The 17,458-nt window shown below is 38.9% G+C and overlaps 1 protein-coding gene across 1 annotated transcript in view; it reads right to left on the bottom strand.

The window, feature by feature from the left end:
- Window positions 1-1,389: 1,389 nt before the first annotated feature.
- The window catches only part of GALNT5 (polypeptide N-acetylgalactosaminyltransferase 5), a 47,281-nt gene continuing 31,212 nt past the window's right edge, over window positions 1,390-17,458 (bottom strand). The window contains exons 6-10 of the mRNA XM_070581364.1: window positions 15,237-15,354; window positions 13,900-14,223; window positions 9,186-9,266; window positions 6,127-6,288; window positions 1,390-3,331 (exon numbers count right to left, since the gene is read on the bottom strand). Of these exons, the coding sequence (XP_070437465.1) occupies window positions 3,191-3,331; window positions 6,127-6,288; window positions 9,186-9,266; window positions 13,900-14,223; window positions 15,237-15,354 (826 nt within the window). The 3' untranslated portion in view covers window positions 1,390-3,190. The remainder of the gene's footprint in view (window positions 3,332-6,126; window positions 6,289-9,185; window positions 9,267-13,899; window positions 14,224-15,236; window positions 15,355-17,458) is intronic.

The following is a 17,458-nucleotide window of genomic DNA, read 5'->3' as shown; positions in this document are numbered from 1 at the left end:
ATATCTTTGCCCTTCTACAACCCCTACGGCAATAATAGGAGCAAAATGTTTTAATATCTAAGAGAGTATTTCCAAATTATCATGGAGAAGCTAACAATACTTTGTGATCACAGCACATCGTGGTTTTTGATCCTATGAATGACAGCTGACTGAATGTCAGCAAGCAGAACTGAGCAAATTTGATGCTGGTGATAAAACACGGTTGTACCAACAACAGCTGTGCCATCCTTCAGGAGACTAGAGGAAGCTCTGGGTGACTGTTGAAAATGAGAAAGGAACTGTGCAAGCTGAAAAGCTCAGAAGCACTCAGATGGTTTGGTAACTTAGTTTTTGATCAAATAAGCCTTGTAAAAGATTATCAAAACAATGCCTGTGTTTATGGTAACAACATAGACCTTATTCTAAGCAAAGGCAGGAACTCAAGCCAATCCAGGGGATTGCTGAAGTCCCCAACAGCACAGCCTCCTGTTAAAGAATTCTGGGCTGATGAGAAGCCCTGATGTGTCCCCTCCATGGTTTTCTCATTAGAAGTGCCAGAAGACCCAGTAGCATATATACCTTTATTATAGTCTTCTGAAAACAAAATTTAGAGAGCAATGATTTAAAAAATGTTGTTAGTAGACTATACAATTAGTCAATGCTCTTATTAAGGTTAGACCCATAAGATTCTTAACTAGTGATTAGTTCCTTGTACCTCAGAGTAATTGAGCAAACACATGGTAAAAGCTGTTTTTAAAATTCTATCCAAGAACAAATATGTGATGTATGAAAACGGTCCTTTGTTACATTGACAGTATAGATTCAAATATAGCTTCATATAATAAGTATGTCAAGGTAAAGTCAGGAAGAGCATACACTGAACAGACAATTGAGGGTTCTTTTGAGAAAAACATTCAAATTTCTTCAGCTAGTGTACCCAACGGTAAATATATCCAAGACATAATTTATCTTTTTCTGAATAGAGTTGATGTTTTTGGTGGATACTGTTTTTGAATAAAAAGAGTGTCGTTAGACTGGTGGAAAACTTTTCAAAATTTTTCAGTTACACGAAGAATTGCATGAGGCATCCAGCATATTCAGTTTGGTCAGCAATTCAGTTAGTCCTTTGGCAACTGACTTGTGTTTTCTCTCCCATATGGCTCTGTTTTGAGAAGAATTATCTCATTTTCTAGCCATTCTCTTATCTCATCTGCAATGTCAATGATTCAAATAAAACATCTTAAATATGATGCAAATATGCAGAACTATTTCCCCTTCCAATTCTTAGTTTTTGCTCTACTTTTGTGTAATTAATTGGGAGTTAAAATTAAATTTTGTCTTCTTGTTTTTTATTTTTATTTTTTTGGTGAGGAAAATTCACCCTGAGCTAATGTCCATTGCCAATCTTCCTATTCATTTGCTTGAGGAAGATTAGCCCTGAGCTAACATCTGTGCCAGTCTTCCTCTACTTTGTATGTGGGACACCTCCACCTCATGGCTGATGAGTGGAGTAGGTCTGTACTCAGGATCTGAACCCGTGAACCTGGGCTGCTGAAGTGGAGTGTGCTGAACTTTAACCACTCAGTTACAGGGCTGGCCCCCAAATTACATTTTAAACAGGAAGTCAGAATTAAAGATGCCTAATTTTACCATCAGCTCAACTGAACAAAGGTTTTCTTTTTTATGTTAACAAGCATATAGCATGGATGTCCTCCAGAGACTCACCCCAGCAAAAATATTTGTGTATCTCTTTCAGAGGAATGCTTCGGAACAGATTTGTTTAGGCTGGTGGCCTGGGGCAATTGAACGAGCCCTGTCTCTGGAGATGCAAATTCTAATTCTGATTCTGTCACTAACTGGTCTGGGATTTTTAGACAGGTAATGTATCTTCTGGGCATCAACTTTTTTGCCAAAATGAATGAAAGGGATATCAGGATTTCTAAGATCTCTTCTGGTATGTGCAAGTACTGCCATACCTAAGAATAGGGGCTCTTCTTGGATCAAAGAATTATTGAACTTTCCCCCAGATTTATCAATGTTATCATTAGGCCCACATCTGGGGCTTTATTATTTTTTCCCCCACAGAGGTGTCAGATCCCCTTTCTTTTTTGGCCAAGAGTAGGGCAATTTTTTCTCAACTCTCTTCCTGATGGTTGTTTACTTCATTCTTTTCCCTTTTTACTAGGTTTCCTTCACTTTATTTCTACTTTGATATCTTTTAGAGCCCATTTTTAGCACACTTCATCCCTGTGACTGCTGCTAAATCTAAAGTAGTATTTTATAGAAAAGAACCTGAATACTTTTCCAGTGCTCTATTTCTGCCTTATTTGTTTCAACTCTTCTTATTTGACCCCCCACTAGAATGTGCTCAACAATTAAATGTGTTTTTGGTTGCTACAGTGTGTTGAGACCCGGCCTTTTCTTCTTTGCCTTTTTTCTTTCTCTTTAAATATCCACACAACTAGTAGCTAGAAAGTTACTAGTATATGACTTTTTTTAAAAGTGTAGTTTTAAAAGCAGAAAATGAATCGAAACAATGTCCATATCTAGAATTGAATAAGCATTTGACTTCCTCACTTAAAATTTTTTCCACTGAGTCAGATTGGGAAAAAACATTATGCGGTGTCGAGATCAAAATCCTGCCATCAAGGAGTATTACATCAACACTATTTCACACTGTTGGGTAAACACGCTTGTGGTCCAGCGGGATTTCACCAAGGTGATAACTTTGTGTTTCTGAGGTCTTCTAGCTATAGCAACTCAAGTAAATTTTTTTTTTTTTTGGACGAAGAAATAGCAAGTAAAAGACCAGGTTCTCATTGATTTTACCTACTTGTGGGCTGAAAGAGTTAGTTATTAACAAAAACAGTCATCCTTAGTATCAATGTGTTTCCCCAAATACTTCTGAACTCATTTCCGGTTACCTTTAGATGGCATGGGGAAACTTGCAGGCTGAATTCCAGCATAAGGGGAAGAAGCAGGCAATTTAAAAGACCACCAGGTGCTGAAGAAGGACTCCAATCCAATGTTGGACTGTTTCCCTGAGTTAACTGTTGCTGTCTCAAATATTGTGATTTAAAAAAAAAAATCTTCCATTCAAATGTTAATAATTTTGAAACTTTTAAACAACCCTGGAGAAATATAGTCACCAAGTTCACTGTCATTTTCACAGTGTCTAACGGGTTTATTAGATAAAAATATCAGTTGCTCTTCAGTCTTCATAATATTTTTCAAATTTCCACTTTTGATTTGGCTTCACTGGGTCACAAGCAGCAACTTTCAGGGTCTTCTGAGAAAGATTTCCTTCCAAGCATAACAACTGGTGATAGTTTCCAAAAACAATGTGGTTCACCTGGAGAGAAAGGGAACCTGGGAATGAGCAGTGGGCTGAATTGGACAACTGAGATGCAAAGAAATAGAGACCAATAAAAAAAGATAGTTTATTGTATTTTTGATTCCTTAGGAATTCTACTGAACTAAATTAATAACATAAACACAGGCTTTGGACAGTATTTTTTTCTCTGTCTCAAACTAGGTTCTCATACTTCTCTAAGCTACAAGACTTTTAGCTCCTCAGGAAACAAAAGATGAATTTTCTGATGATAATGGGTAATAACTGTATTATTTAAAGGAAATAATTCCAATTGGCATTTACTATATTTGATACCTGGCTCCCTCACTGATGGTGGTAAAGAAAAAATACACCATCACAAAAAGTAAGCTAGTTAATTTCTTAAGAATATGCCTCAGAATGTAAATTTGGAATACAACGTGTAATTAGAAAAAAGTCAAAGGTATTTCAAAGGGTGCAATTTTGCTTAATATTTATTGAATATCCTAGAAATGGTCGATAACCTACTTAGAACGTGTTCATGTTTATAATTTTTTTCACCCATCAATGCTCTCAATTATCCATGACTGTGACAAAGATAATCTTCATTATATATATATTGTTTTGAAATACTTAAAAAAATTGATCGAATAGGGTGACTTCATAATAATTTATTTTAAATATGCTCCTACAAAAACATCGCTCCCCTTGTAGGAATTTGGAAATGTGGCGATTGAGTATGCTCAAGGTTTTGTAAAGCAGCTGGACTTGAGCAAAAACATTCTGGATTATCTACAATGTTCTGCTGGTCGATTGTAAAGAGGTAACTAAATAACTCGTCCCCAGCCTAAAGACATTTGATGTGGGAACCAGTGGTGGAGGAGCATTTCATGTCCCAATCACAGACACCACCTGTGAGAGTATTTCCTTTTAGATGGTCACAATCCAGTGCATTTGGGGAGGGCTGATCTAGAGGACATCTTTTAAATGCAGATCTAGAAATGTACAATTTTAATAACTCATTGGTATCCAGGGTCAAACTCACTACTACCCTATGTCCATCCCTGAAGTTCTCAATTACTAATGCTTTCTAAAAGAAGAGAGATGCTTCTGTGATTTATAGCCTTATTCACCATTTCTCTTGTTTTTTAACACACATATGTTTGAGCACTTGGGAGCTTTAGTACGAAAACTACCAAAAACTGAAAAAAAGGAAAAAGATGACTGTCAAGATATTCATCTCCATAACATCTAGCAGCATGAAGAGGGGAACCCAACGCAGAAGGCAGCTATGTAACATGTGACAATGTCGCAGGCACAAACAAGGTAGGGGAGCAGCTTTCTAACTTTTGCCATCTTAATTAAGTTATCTTCTTACAAATTGGCTTACCTTTTAAGGAGACCAAAATTGAGCCTATACAAATATCAGCTAATGAAGGCTTAAGTTCCGGGGCCAATCTAGCTGGTAAATAAGCCCTATGTGATTTAAAGACTGTCTCTTCCTAAACATTTTCTCATCAACCTGAAATTTTTTCTGGTGACAGATTCACTTCTGGAGATGAGGAGTGTGTTCTGATTCTCAATCTCTCTCTCTCCCCTTTAGCACAGGGTTAAGAAAGCAGAAGGTAAGATGTAATTTATTCAATAGATGTTTACGGATTTCCCCAACACTATGCAACATAAAATTAGCAGCTTATACGCTAGTAATTTCTAATTTTTTGGTGATAAAATTATCACCAAAGAGAAAAAAAATTGTCCATAAGGAAATGAAATATAACAGGGAGGATCTATGGGGAGGAAGATTGGAGAATGTGTTACTCAGGTCCTGACTTTGATCCTGAGCAGGATGAAAAATGTCGTGAAGAGAATAGTCACTGGCTGTGACACCAAAAAGATTGAAAGCACTTCAAGGAAAAAGTGTGCTCATTTTGGGGCCGGTCCTGAGCAAAATGATGATCTCCATATACTCGACGCATTCAGTGGATTTGGTGGCCACGTGCTAGTAAGATAGTGGCAAATTTGAGAAGGCAGTCCTCAAATTATTTCTGCCACCCCAAGATCCTACACTAATGCTTATGGATTTGTACCCTGTTAAAATATAATTGGGAAAAACTGAGAGGACATTGAGAGTGAATAGGATAGAGCAAGTGTGTTCTAGTAAATATGAACAACTGGACCTCTGGAAAAAATCCCTTGATTGGTAGTGTGGGAGTGATACTCCCATCATGGCTGGTTTCAAGCTACCACTGTAGGGGGGCAAGTGCTGTACACAGTCAGCTCCTGCAAGCTGGTTGGAGCTGGCTCCAGCAGGCCCCTGAGAGCCTAGGTCTCTGGGATCCAGATGGCATGAGAAAAAGTCTCCCTGTGTGGAAAGGAGGCACAATGTGGAACCAGATTCATACTAGAGGGCAGGGCTTGTAGGAACCACACTGCTTCTTGCTTTCCTCATATACTCTCCTTATAAACTTTTCTGGTAACCAGTGAAAACCAACTGTAGCCACTAAGCCTGACTTTTGGCTTTAATGGACTGAAGCAAATGACTTTTAGAGACAAAGATGTTGACGGCAATATAACCCAAAGAACCTGGTGACTTCTATTTAAAATAACTGATTTGAAATAATGTTGTAAAAGAAAAAAAAGGACTTAACAATTAACAAAAATATCTGCTCATCTCTCTGGATGAACTTTTACACTGCCTCTACTGTCACAAACACATTTAAAGCTTCTGATTGAGGAAGCTGACAATGGGGGTTCTATGTCCTATTTAATTGAAAGTTGGATTTGTGGTAAAGAAGAAGCACAGATATTTTGCTTACCAGTTCTGGGTGAAAGACTGATGTTGATTTATGTAGCCATTTTAGCCCTTTGTTTCTGTTATCACAGAGGTGCAGCCTCAGGGCTCTGTTATCAGGGATGGGAGCTAAGCACCATTCCCCATGTTTAATAAGTCTTAACCAGGTGTAATTAAATTGTTGAAGCTGTGGGAGAAATGAATAGAGAAGGTCACTTCAGGCAGCAAACACAAGTAGGAGCCCGGTCAAAGGTTTCTGACAGCAGTGGTGAAGAACGTGGGCACCCTGGGCAGATGTTTTGTATTCAAATCCACTTTCAATTCTGATAGTGTGGGCATATTATTTACCCTGTCTAATCTCATTTTTATCATTTCTAAGTTGGAGAGCAATAGCGTTTATCTCAGAAGGTCGGGGTAATGACTGTCAAGTGTTTAGCACATGGTAAGCCCTCAATAAATGTTAGCTGCAATAATAAAAATTATTTAGTATAGTTAGTACTAAGATGCAAATGGATGTCATTTCAAGGGCTCTGAATCCCAGACAGCACTGGTGTTTGAGGTATTGGAGCATTCAAACCATCACATGATTAAGGCTCCAATTTTTAATGATTAAGCCACTGGGGCTATGGGGAAGTCCAAGTCACGGTCCTAAGTTACTTTGACGGAAATTATTATGCTTCTTTGCTGGACTGTCTAGACAACTGGACTCCTAGAGGCTGTGTTCTATTGTAGGAAAGGCTAAAGTCTTTCTTTGCCGACAGCACAAGGAATCATCAGGTTGCTGGGGTGTTCGCATCCTCCAGTTCATAGGAAGTGCTCTCAGAGAAGTCCAGTTTTAAGGAGTTGCCAATGTCTAAAATAAATACTGATTTGGGTAATGGAACGACATTTTCAATTTTTATAAATATTTTCTCCAGTTGTTTACAACCTAGTAATATCTACCTGGTCAATTAACTCTAAGGCTCTGGATCTGTGATCAATTTGTTTTTGCACCAATGTAAACATTTTAGAAAAAAATAGACTGTTGGCAAAATTTATCTGAATGGTTTCATCTGGTGAATCATTTATAATGTAATTGAGATTTAACTTAGATTATCAAGTGCATCATGGGTTAGACCTCCTCACTCAAAGGGTAGTCCCTGGACCAACATCAGCATCACCTGGGAGCTAGTTGGGACCGCTGAATCTCAGCCCCACCGTGGACCTATTGAACGAGAACTTGCAATGTAACAAACTCCCCAGGTGCACCTTAAAATTTGAGAAGCATGGATGTATGTCATCACACAAGGAATTTATGTTAGTACTAAGAGAAGTGAGATATTCCCTTGAAAAGAAACATCTCAGCTGGTTGAAAAGTTAATAACTAAGGAGACTTTTTATGTAAGGTGACGGATAGGGCATGATGGTAGAATCCTAGTGTTTTATTCCTTTTGAGGTTTTTTGGAGGAATGCTATAGTCACTGGCTTGGTATTAAGCCTTGTTAATTCTGCCTCACATAAGTTAACTTCCTTCATGTTTCTTTACTTTTTGTTACTTAAACCAAGCATAAGAAGCAGAAGCTAAATAGGAGTAATGAGACGAAAAAGAAGATGGGCCTCTGTGGAAGGCGCGGGCTGTGTAATTCAGACCTCTGCCTCCCAGCATCCCCTAGAGATGCAACAGTTTTCAAGATCAGAACTTGGCTTTTCCAATAAAATACTGGTTAATCAAGCACAGGAAATCACTAAAATGATGAGTCTTGAAGGATTGCATTATTTAATATTTTACTCTCTTTTCTAATTAAGAAAGAATTCCGTAGGGGCCAGCCCTGTGGCCGAGTGGTTAAGTTCCGGTGCTCTGCTTTGGTGGCCTAGGATTTCGCCAGTTCAGATCCTGGGTGCGGACAGGGCATGGCTCATCAAGCCATGCTGAGGCGGTGTCCCATATAGCGCAATTACAGGCACTCACAACTAGAATTTACAACTACGTACTGGGGAGCTTTGAGGAGAAGAGTTAAAAAAAAAAAAAAAAGAAAGAATTCTCTTAGCCTCAATTTTGTAATCCACGGCTGAATTACAGCAACAGAGATGACAAAAATGCCTTTTCTTCTAGTAGCACCTTTGAATTAAGATCTTAGAAATGAGATGCACTTGAAAATATAAGCAGCATCTCTAAGTTAAAGCAAAGAAATAAGTCTACACAAGCCTAGATTGTCATCTCAAAACAATTTCTCTATCAGAGTGATCTGCAATTTATGGGACTGAGTTCTACTGATGAATTGATGTTCCTGTGAGTCCTATTTGGCACCCATACTGTAACTGTCCCCACAGAATGAGAACAGGTGGGAAACGTATGTTGGAGAGGGAGGTGCCGTCACCCAGAGCTCAGCGCCAGCACTGTGGAGTCCCTGCTCTGTTCTCCCCGGCCCTCCTCCCTCCTCCAACCATTGTGCTCTGAGTTTGTGGGAGTTTTGCTGTCGGGTTTTCTACCATGGATCATGAAAGTGTGATTTGCATTACTTCCTTAAGATGTAGCAGAATGGGGAGGGGCAACTGAATCAGAAATAAAATTGCTCCCTTAGATTAATTATTTAAAAACATGTGCTGTCTTTATTTTCTGTATTATTTTATCTTTATATGTAATGTGTTACTTTTCACATTTTTGTCTTTATTCTGGTAGCAGTGAACATTTGTGGAGCACTCAGTGTCAGATATTGTTCTCCACACTTCATACATATTATCTAATTCGATCCTCATGCCAGCTCTAGGGTGGGCACTATTATTACTGCCATTTACCTAAACTTTAAGGAATTTGCAAAGTTAACACACTTTAACAAGTGATGGGGCCAGAACTGGGTCCCTGAAGGGGTTGACTACAGTACCTACACCTTTACTCCCTCAGTCGCTGTCTGTACATTTAGTGGTGGACCCTCTTAGCACCAACCTTATGATTACATAGAAGTTTAGAAGTGAGTTATTATTTCCATTGGTAAAAATGAATTTCTCAAGTGAGCGATGAAGATGTTGTACCCTGCGCCTGTCAATTACACCCGTACCAACTATCAGCTGCACCTCCTATGAGGGAGAAAATCCAGCTCAACATACCTTGCTGCTCCCGTCACAGTCTTCCAGAATGATGGTAGTGTTTTCAATGGAAATGCATTTACCCAAGGCCACATTAATAAGCTAGGAAGCAAAATATAAAACATGCATTCAGAAAAAATATTTTAAAGTAGAACAAGACATTCAGAAAACACAGAATATAAATATAATAAGGTTAAGAGATGGCTAAGTTAATAGCTTGGCATTACTTAGCACTACGATTTTATTGGTTGCTATCTCTAACAGAGACATAATGTAATCTTGCTAAAGTACAGCTTCAATCTGTCCATTTAGGCCTGTGATTCAGCCACAGAGCCAACAAACAGAAGCTTTTAATTAACCCTTGCCCAGAATGCTGAATAGAGAATGAGCAAAAGGTGGCATGAAAAGTAGTTATTTTCTTGTCTCAAGTTTGTCTGATGCATATATTAAAAGTCAATGCACATATGTGCAATTTAATCAAACCAACAGTTGTGGGCTGTGTTCCCTGGCTGACCCCTCCAAGCTATTTGACTGCTTAGGCACTGAATCATAGATAAGTTGAGTCCTTCAGGAACAGCAGATTCAGGCTGATTCCCTGTCAGAATCTTCTTAATGACTCAGGCAAGCTACAATTCATTACAGGAAAGTCATGAAAGTTGATACAGAGCCAAGTTTAAAGGCACTTTCTGGCAGGCACCCAGGTTTTTAATGGATTTACAGGGTCAAATATGGAGGCAGCTTTCTATAAGTCACCATTTAATGCAGAAAAATGTTGATTCCCTTGCCCCCTTTGACATTCTGAGCAGGGCTAACGAGATGGTGGGTTAACGGTGCGATTTAGACTTCTCAGATTTCTGGAAGAGTTGTGTAGAGCAAGTCTACATTCAGAAAGCCTCCTGTGCTGGGAGGTGGTAAGGTTTTTGTTGCCAGGGACATTATCTGTGGTCCTTCCTGTTTCCTGGTGCCTAACAAAGATCTCTAACTCTGGGGTGCTGCATGACTCAGGCTGTGTCGCTCACAGAGTTGCCAAACTTTGTAACAGTCTGCTCAGCGGCTTGGTCCTCATTTTTACATGCATAGCTTAGCTTGCAAGAACGTAAGAAGAATCTTAAGGCACTACAAAATGCAGGAAAATCTAAAAGCAAGAGGGAAATTTTCAAGTATTGGTAAGCAGGGGCCAATATTGTAAGGACAGGAGAAAAACTTGGGCATGGATAAACCAGAGTTGGAATTGAGGTCTTCTACATAAAGGTGGAAAACTAAAGAGTTAGACCCTCAATGGAACGGTGTACTGGGAAAAACAGTTTACCCATTAGTACAGAGAGATAACAGGGAAGCTAGATTCTCCCATGGGAATATAAAACTTTACGCCAACCTTAGCTTGGGTCAGAGATGCAAATTTGCACTGCTTGCATTGGATAGGAACCATGACAGACCATCAAAGCACAGAAAGAAACATAAAAATTGTACCAGGTTGGTTACTTCTGGTGTGGCTGGCAAGCAAAACAATTCTAGAAGATCAGAATCTCCAACAGAAATTCTCAAAGAAAGCTCTATTCACAATTTAAAATGAAAAATATGGGAGGAGACAATCCACGGTCAGTAAAGGAGAGCGGTCAGAATGCACAGAAAGAATCAATGACCATGAACGTCAGAGAGGAGATTTGATAGAAATGTACACAGGTAGAATAATCCTGGAGTTTAAAGAAGAAAGTGGTGTTCCAATTGTTCTCGGGGTCTTCACAGAGATCAGTATAAGCTCCTGTACTGGTAGATTATACAGAAAATATTCTCTCTTCAAATGGGTTTGGAAACCTCTGGCTTCAACACAGCTGAACAGGTTGTCCTACTCCAGAACTTCCAGAACCTTCTGGAAGTTAACCTTTAGTTCTCTGCTCTACGAGGCAATGTAGTGTGAAAGTTTGCCGAACGTATTTGACCACGGAATCCTACTTTTGTCATCACAACTAATAACATTGCCTAGAACAGTGTTTGGGAACCCCTAGTTTCACTGATTTCTTTGCATTTATTTTGCACAATACCTTCTTCCAAGCACTCAAAGACAGCAGAAGGAAAGAGAAAACTTTTCTATCCTTTGCCTTCACTTCATGTGAAGATCTGTTTCCCTTCTCTCTGACGGGAAATTACTGTAGAAACTGCTTTTCTTCATATAGAAATAATCTATGAAGTGCCAAGAAATTGTTATTCTTTATCTCATTGTGGATTGTTTTCAAAATTGATTTTTCATTTTATTTTTAAAGAATTGTATCCATGCTTTTGTTGTAAGCCATTGCAATCTTTTTTTTAAAAAAAAAAAATCGGACAGTATATAAATTTTAAATGATCTGTTTTGAATTATTTTATTTTCCAACTTAGGAGGTGGGTGTCCACAGTTTATCATAGGATTGTTAAACATTAGCTTATAGGCTGTTTGCTAAGAGTTAAATCCAATATAAATATATAATATAAATTATTTGTGACATTATTTTATTCGTATCAAGTATATTTGTTTAAATAAGAAATGATTTGTTCTCACTCAAAAAAGATAAAACTTTCAATGGATTTAGATTCCTGTGTGTAGGTTGAAAGAAGAGAAAACAGGAACAAGAAACAAAAAATTGTGGAGTTTATTTTCTTGGAACTTTTGACGATTGTCTATCCAAAATAATGATCTAGATAATCTCACTCTGACTTGCCTGGAGAAAGGTCCCATTTTTTTTTTTAAATGGTGATACTGCTCCCCCCTGGCTCCTTAGAAGGAAGCAAAAGACATCTTTATTTAAATTTGTCTAAGGAAGGCATCAAACAGTGAGGTAATAGAAGGAAAGGACTTGTTAAAATCATTAAAAAGATATTTTCTGCATTTTGATATATTATAGCCCAGACATCAGCAGACAGCTGTCTCATTTGGAGAACGCTTCAAAAATGTCCTGGGCAGGCTTAACCCAAGTCAGCCTTGCAGAGGAGGCGAAAGGTAGTTTTTTAGTTCCCTCTGGTGGCTAAAGTTCAGTAATGCTCTTGCTGAGATTCTGTGCTGTTGAGAGGGAAAAGTTACTACAACGAAAATTTCTTTCTTTTTTCCCTGCTCAGGAGACAGAATTTAAAAATGTAAATTTATTTTACAGACATGTTATTTGAACAGTGTATAAATCCAGGGTATTCTTCCTAAAGAGTTACGTGGGATAAAATATCAGGTCGAACCACCTGAAGTAGCTGCTGTTCTATCTTGATCTATAAAGAGGGCAATTTTATGATATATTATGTTACATACAAACAGGTCACATAGACTTATTTGTCAGCTGAATTTTATAAAAACAGAACAAATTTTCGGACTAGTTTCCTCTCTTTCACACTCTTCCCAGATCTCCCTCTACCGTCAAGGAGAATGGCTTTACTAAATCCTTGTCATTGGGAGATTTGCTAGGCAGAGAGTGGTTGGTTTGTACAATCCACCTTGTGGGGAGAACTGAAGAAACTTGGCCTAAAAGAGCAGGTTGACTGATGGTCAAGTCTGAGAACCCCTTGCATGAAGAAAAAGGAATCTCTGAAAGAAAATGAAACAAGACTGGGAATCTTTATGAGTAAAATTAAATGAGAAATAAAACAATAAAAGAGAGTCAAAAATATGCAAGCATGGGGAGGAACTTGAGGTCAAAGCTTGACTAACCTCCCTAAACCCATTCTATGGTAAATGTCCTCATGTCTTGCCATCTTCTTCACATTAGGCCTCACTCCTAGAGTGGGTTTGAAATGCCTTTCATCCTTGTTTTCTTCTTAGCTTTGTACTACCATCCAATCTATCTAGCTTGGCTTCTTCCCTTTTGGTATGTTACCTTGTGCCCTGGAACTTTCTCTGCCATTGTCTGACAATATTTGTTATTTTCAACACCTCTTTGAAATCTGTAAAACTCTAGTTAAATTATGGCAACCCATTGCTTAACCCTACTCAATAACTTCCTATTACGTTCAGAAGAATGCAAGCAAGAGTAAGAAAGAAATACATAAAAGAAGAAAGAAAGAGAGAGAGAAAAAGTAAGAAAGAAAGAGAAATAAAGAGAAAGAAAGAAAGAATGTTTGCTCTGCCTAGAAAGACCTACATTATCTTTCTCCTTCCTCCCTCTTCAGCTTCATCTGGTACCATTCTTCTCTCCCTCACACCCTGACAACAACATTCATCTAATTTCCTGTTCTTGATTGCCTCAAACTGTCACCTTAGAGTTTTTGCACAAGGGGCATCCTCTGCTTAGAGCTCTCTGCTTTAGTGCTTGACTGACAGACACTTCGTCTCTCAGGCCTGGCCTTCAAAAGCCCTCAGGTGGTTACCCTAACTTAGAAGGATTCATCACTGTGGCCAGTTCCCTAAACGAGAGCTATTATATTTTTTATTTACACTTTACTAGCTTATTTGTTTATTATCTTTCTTCCCTACTCAATTTTAAGCTTCACAAAGAAGGGATCAGGTCTACTTAATTCATCACCCTATAATCCAATGCTGAAACACTGCCTGGTTTATTGATGCTCAATGTGCATTTGCTGAATTAATCAATGAACATGACTGCCTGGAAGCCTTCCACAAGTTTACCTATATTTAATCCTCAATCACGTTTTGTCTCATCTGCACTCATATTTGGTGTTTATTCATAACGTAATAAATCATTCTTTCCCACACATTTTCAAAAGAGCTTTGGCATTTTGTTTTTTTAGAGAGATATTTTAAATTGCTGCTTGAACTTACCACACCACTAGCCCTCACAATGGGAGCCTTCAAGTCTGGAAAAACATTGTCCAAGTACCACTTGAAACTTTTGCATTTTAGCTTCTTTCGTAGCTCCCGTTGTTGGGTGAGGTTTCCGACATCTAACCCTTGGTCTATGAGGTGATCCCCATGGCCATAGAACAGCTCCTTGTACTCGTCAAGCCAGACCTCAGCAACCCGCACCAAGTTCCGCTCCACTGTCTTCATCCGGTCTTTGGGGAAGGAATACGGATTGTCATTTCTGAATATGTGACCCACTCGGGAACAGGGAATGATTTCAATTTCACCACCACACATCCACACCTGGAATAGTTTGATGATAAGCATCAATTATCAAATGATTGTCCACAATTCATGGGCAATTAACAACAATAAGAAACCACCTGGTGACTCCCCGCCCCCAGCCCCGTTTGAAGTAGGATTTTTCACTTCTAAAATCTTTTTCAATAGAAAATTAAACTCACAGGTTTATTTAGTTTTATATATTGCTGAGGATCATTTTAGGATTTGTAAAATAGATATATTTTTCCTTCCATACCCCGCAGGGTAAATCCTTTTCGCTAAAGACATTCTCACAGAATTCCAATGAATAAAATACATAACATGAGTTCCTGCTTTGGTTGAAACAGGGAAAGGAGTATATATTTCCATTTTTTCAACCTTCCTTTCTCACATCTTGGAATGATCCATATGATTTGTGGAACACAACTCGAAAACCATTTTTCTTGATCAGGAGCTCAAGGTAATACCCCTTTTACTATATACCACCCCACTCCATGGGAGAGCAGTTGCTGTTTGAACACTCCCCAGTATGGCTGCTGTTGCGACTTTCTTGGGTGTTAACCAATGATTGCATAAACACCCAGAGTTGTCTGAGGTGCCCAAAGTTGTGCACTGGCCCCTGTTGGTGGCCTGCTCTAGAGGCACTTCTTGTACTTCTGTTGCTTGGACTCTCCAAGATGACCCATTACTGAATAATTTCATTACTCCCAATACATTAGAAAAATGTTCTGGGAGAGTTGTTTTGCATCAAGTAAGAATCCCATAGCATTTACACTGAACGGCAGCTATTTCCTCTATATTCAGAGGCAGAAATAGTATTGTGAAATATTAAGGAACTCTAGTAAATTTCATGAGCGCTGCTGATTCTTCCAAATTCAATATGGGATATGAAACCATTAATCCAGAAGCGTTGAAATTTCTGCGAAATTTCCTCTCAGAGGCAGTCGCAAATGTGATTGTATTAGTAAAATGAAACCATTTAAAAATGATAAACTCTTAACTGTAAACAGAATTTGAGAAACACCTGGTAATACCTTGAATGAGAGCTCCATATTTTCTCCACCCCAAACATCAAGCCCAGGGTCATAAGTTCCAAGTTCAAAAAAGTAGTTTTTATCGATAGAAAATAATCCACCTGCCATGACAGGGCACCTACAAGAAGAAAAGTTTGTTTTTTAAACTTGCATGTCATGGGAGCTCAACTTTTAGAGTGGGTCCCCTGTGCAGTTGTGATGGAGTTAGGAGGCATTTCAGAATAGCTACCAAGTACAGGGAGATGTTGGAATGGAGTCACAAAGAGCATGTAAGTGATGAGTTCCCTGGTTCATGAGGACAGAGCTTGATTAGGGTCAAAGATGGGGCCTGGACCTAGGATTCTTATTTGTCCTTTACTCTCTGACACAAACTCTCCAGAGATGTTATTTTTAACAACACTTATTTAGTGCTAAGGGAGTACCAGGCACTGTTGTAGGTATTATATATATATATAAAAACTCATACTTCACAAAAATCCCATGAGTGTGTACCATTAAGAAACTACAACATAGCCAGCCCAGTGGTGCATTGGTTAAGTTCGCACCTTGCACTTTGGCAGTTGGGGGTTCACTGGTTCGGATCCTGGGTGTGGACCTATGCATGGTGTGTCAAGCCATGCTGTAGCAGGCATCTCATGTATAAAGTAGAGGAAGATGAGCACGGATGTTAGCTCAGGGCTAATCTTCCTCGAAAAAAAAAAAAAAAAAGAAAAGAAACTACAACATAGAAAAAGTGAGAAACTTTCCCAAGGCCACGGACTAATATGATGTACATCTGGGGTTTCAAATTTAGGTGTTCTGGCTTAATGCTCTGTTCTCGCACTCTGCTATACTGCCTCTATCGTAGACAAGATTTACTGACAGCTCATGTGGCGAATACTTTTTTTTTTAACAACTGATGCCAATCTTTTTTTTTTCTTCTGCTTTATCTCCCTAACCTCCCCCCACCCCGTACACAGTTGTATATCTTAGTTGCAGGTGTGAATACTTTTTAAAACCCTTTATATATATTATCTGATTTAATTCTCAAAACAGTCTAAGAGGTAACTTAGTCTATAAATTAGTCTTAATGTAAAAATGAGGAAACAGATGTTTCCTCAACAGGTTGTCATTTTTTAAAGCCCAGACTACTAGTAAGTAGTAGAGTTGAGATTTAAACCCAGAGTCTGACTCCAGAGCCTTCACTACTGTTATTGATCATGGAGGATAGACACGACATTTGAGTCAGCAGTTAGGCAAGGCGGTAATCACCCCCCATGGTGATCGCCACTGGTGGTCAGCCAGCTGAAGGTGGTTTGTGTGGAGGTCCTGCCTTGTGTTCTGGGTATACAGCAATCTCAAGGGTAAAGTAATTCCTGCCCCACACCTACCTCCCTTGCCCCACCATTTATGTACATATTTGATCTGTATCCCAAATGTCCTTTCCAGACTAGCCAGCATGCATTCTCTTCCTAACCTTATATTGAATATAATCTGAACTCAACCACTACATTGACTCTCAAAATGGGAGTCTGAAAAAGGCAAAGAGTTTCTTTAGGTGCGGAATTAGAGCAAGAGTGTCAAATTCAGGCAGATCTGAGTTTGAATCGCAATTTCTTCTTTAACTAGCTGTATATCCTTGGGAAAATTACTTAACTCTTTTACATCTCAATGTCCTCATCTCTATAATGGGAATGCTACCACCTCTCTCCTAGGGTTGTAGAAAGGGTTAAATGCATACGGCTTAGTAAATGATAGTACTCCCACTTCACTTGCCAGGAGTATCAATTCTGAAAGCATCACACCTGGCAAGGAGGAGGCCTGCCTTATCGAGGGGTAAGTTCGGGGAAGCCATGCTGCAACGCACAGTCTGGGCTCCAGCTTCCTCCTGGGACTTGCTGGCTTGCATCTACTCAAGTTCTCTCTCCAAGAGGAAAGCTCAGGACTCCTGCTGCTCTGCCTGAAGCTGGCTGTGTGCTAGTCTCATAGATCTGGACTCTGGGAGAAATTTTAGGAAGCTTCCACTTTGGCTTCAGTTCTAAGCTGTGTTCTTCAATCCTGCTTCTCCAGCAATAAAGCCCCAATTTTAATTCATATATGGCTTCTGTGTCTATTTCTCAATTTATTCACAGAACTTGGCATCCCTCCCATGGAAGGAGTAGGATTAAACTCGAAAAGAAAATCCTAACAGCAGCTATCATTATAATGGTATTTCTATTACTATTATTTACTCTTTTAATTTT

Source organism: Equus przewalskii, chromosome 17, assembly GCF_037783145.1.
Source record: "Equus przewalskii isolate Varuska chromosome 17, EquPr2, whole genome shotgun sequence".
In the NCBI taxonomy this organism is placed as follows: domain Eukaryota; kingdom Metazoa; phylum Chordata; class Mammalia; order Perissodactyla; family Equidae; genus Equus; species Equus przewalskii.
This window is presented reverse-complemented; position numbering and strand designations above follow the sequence as displayed.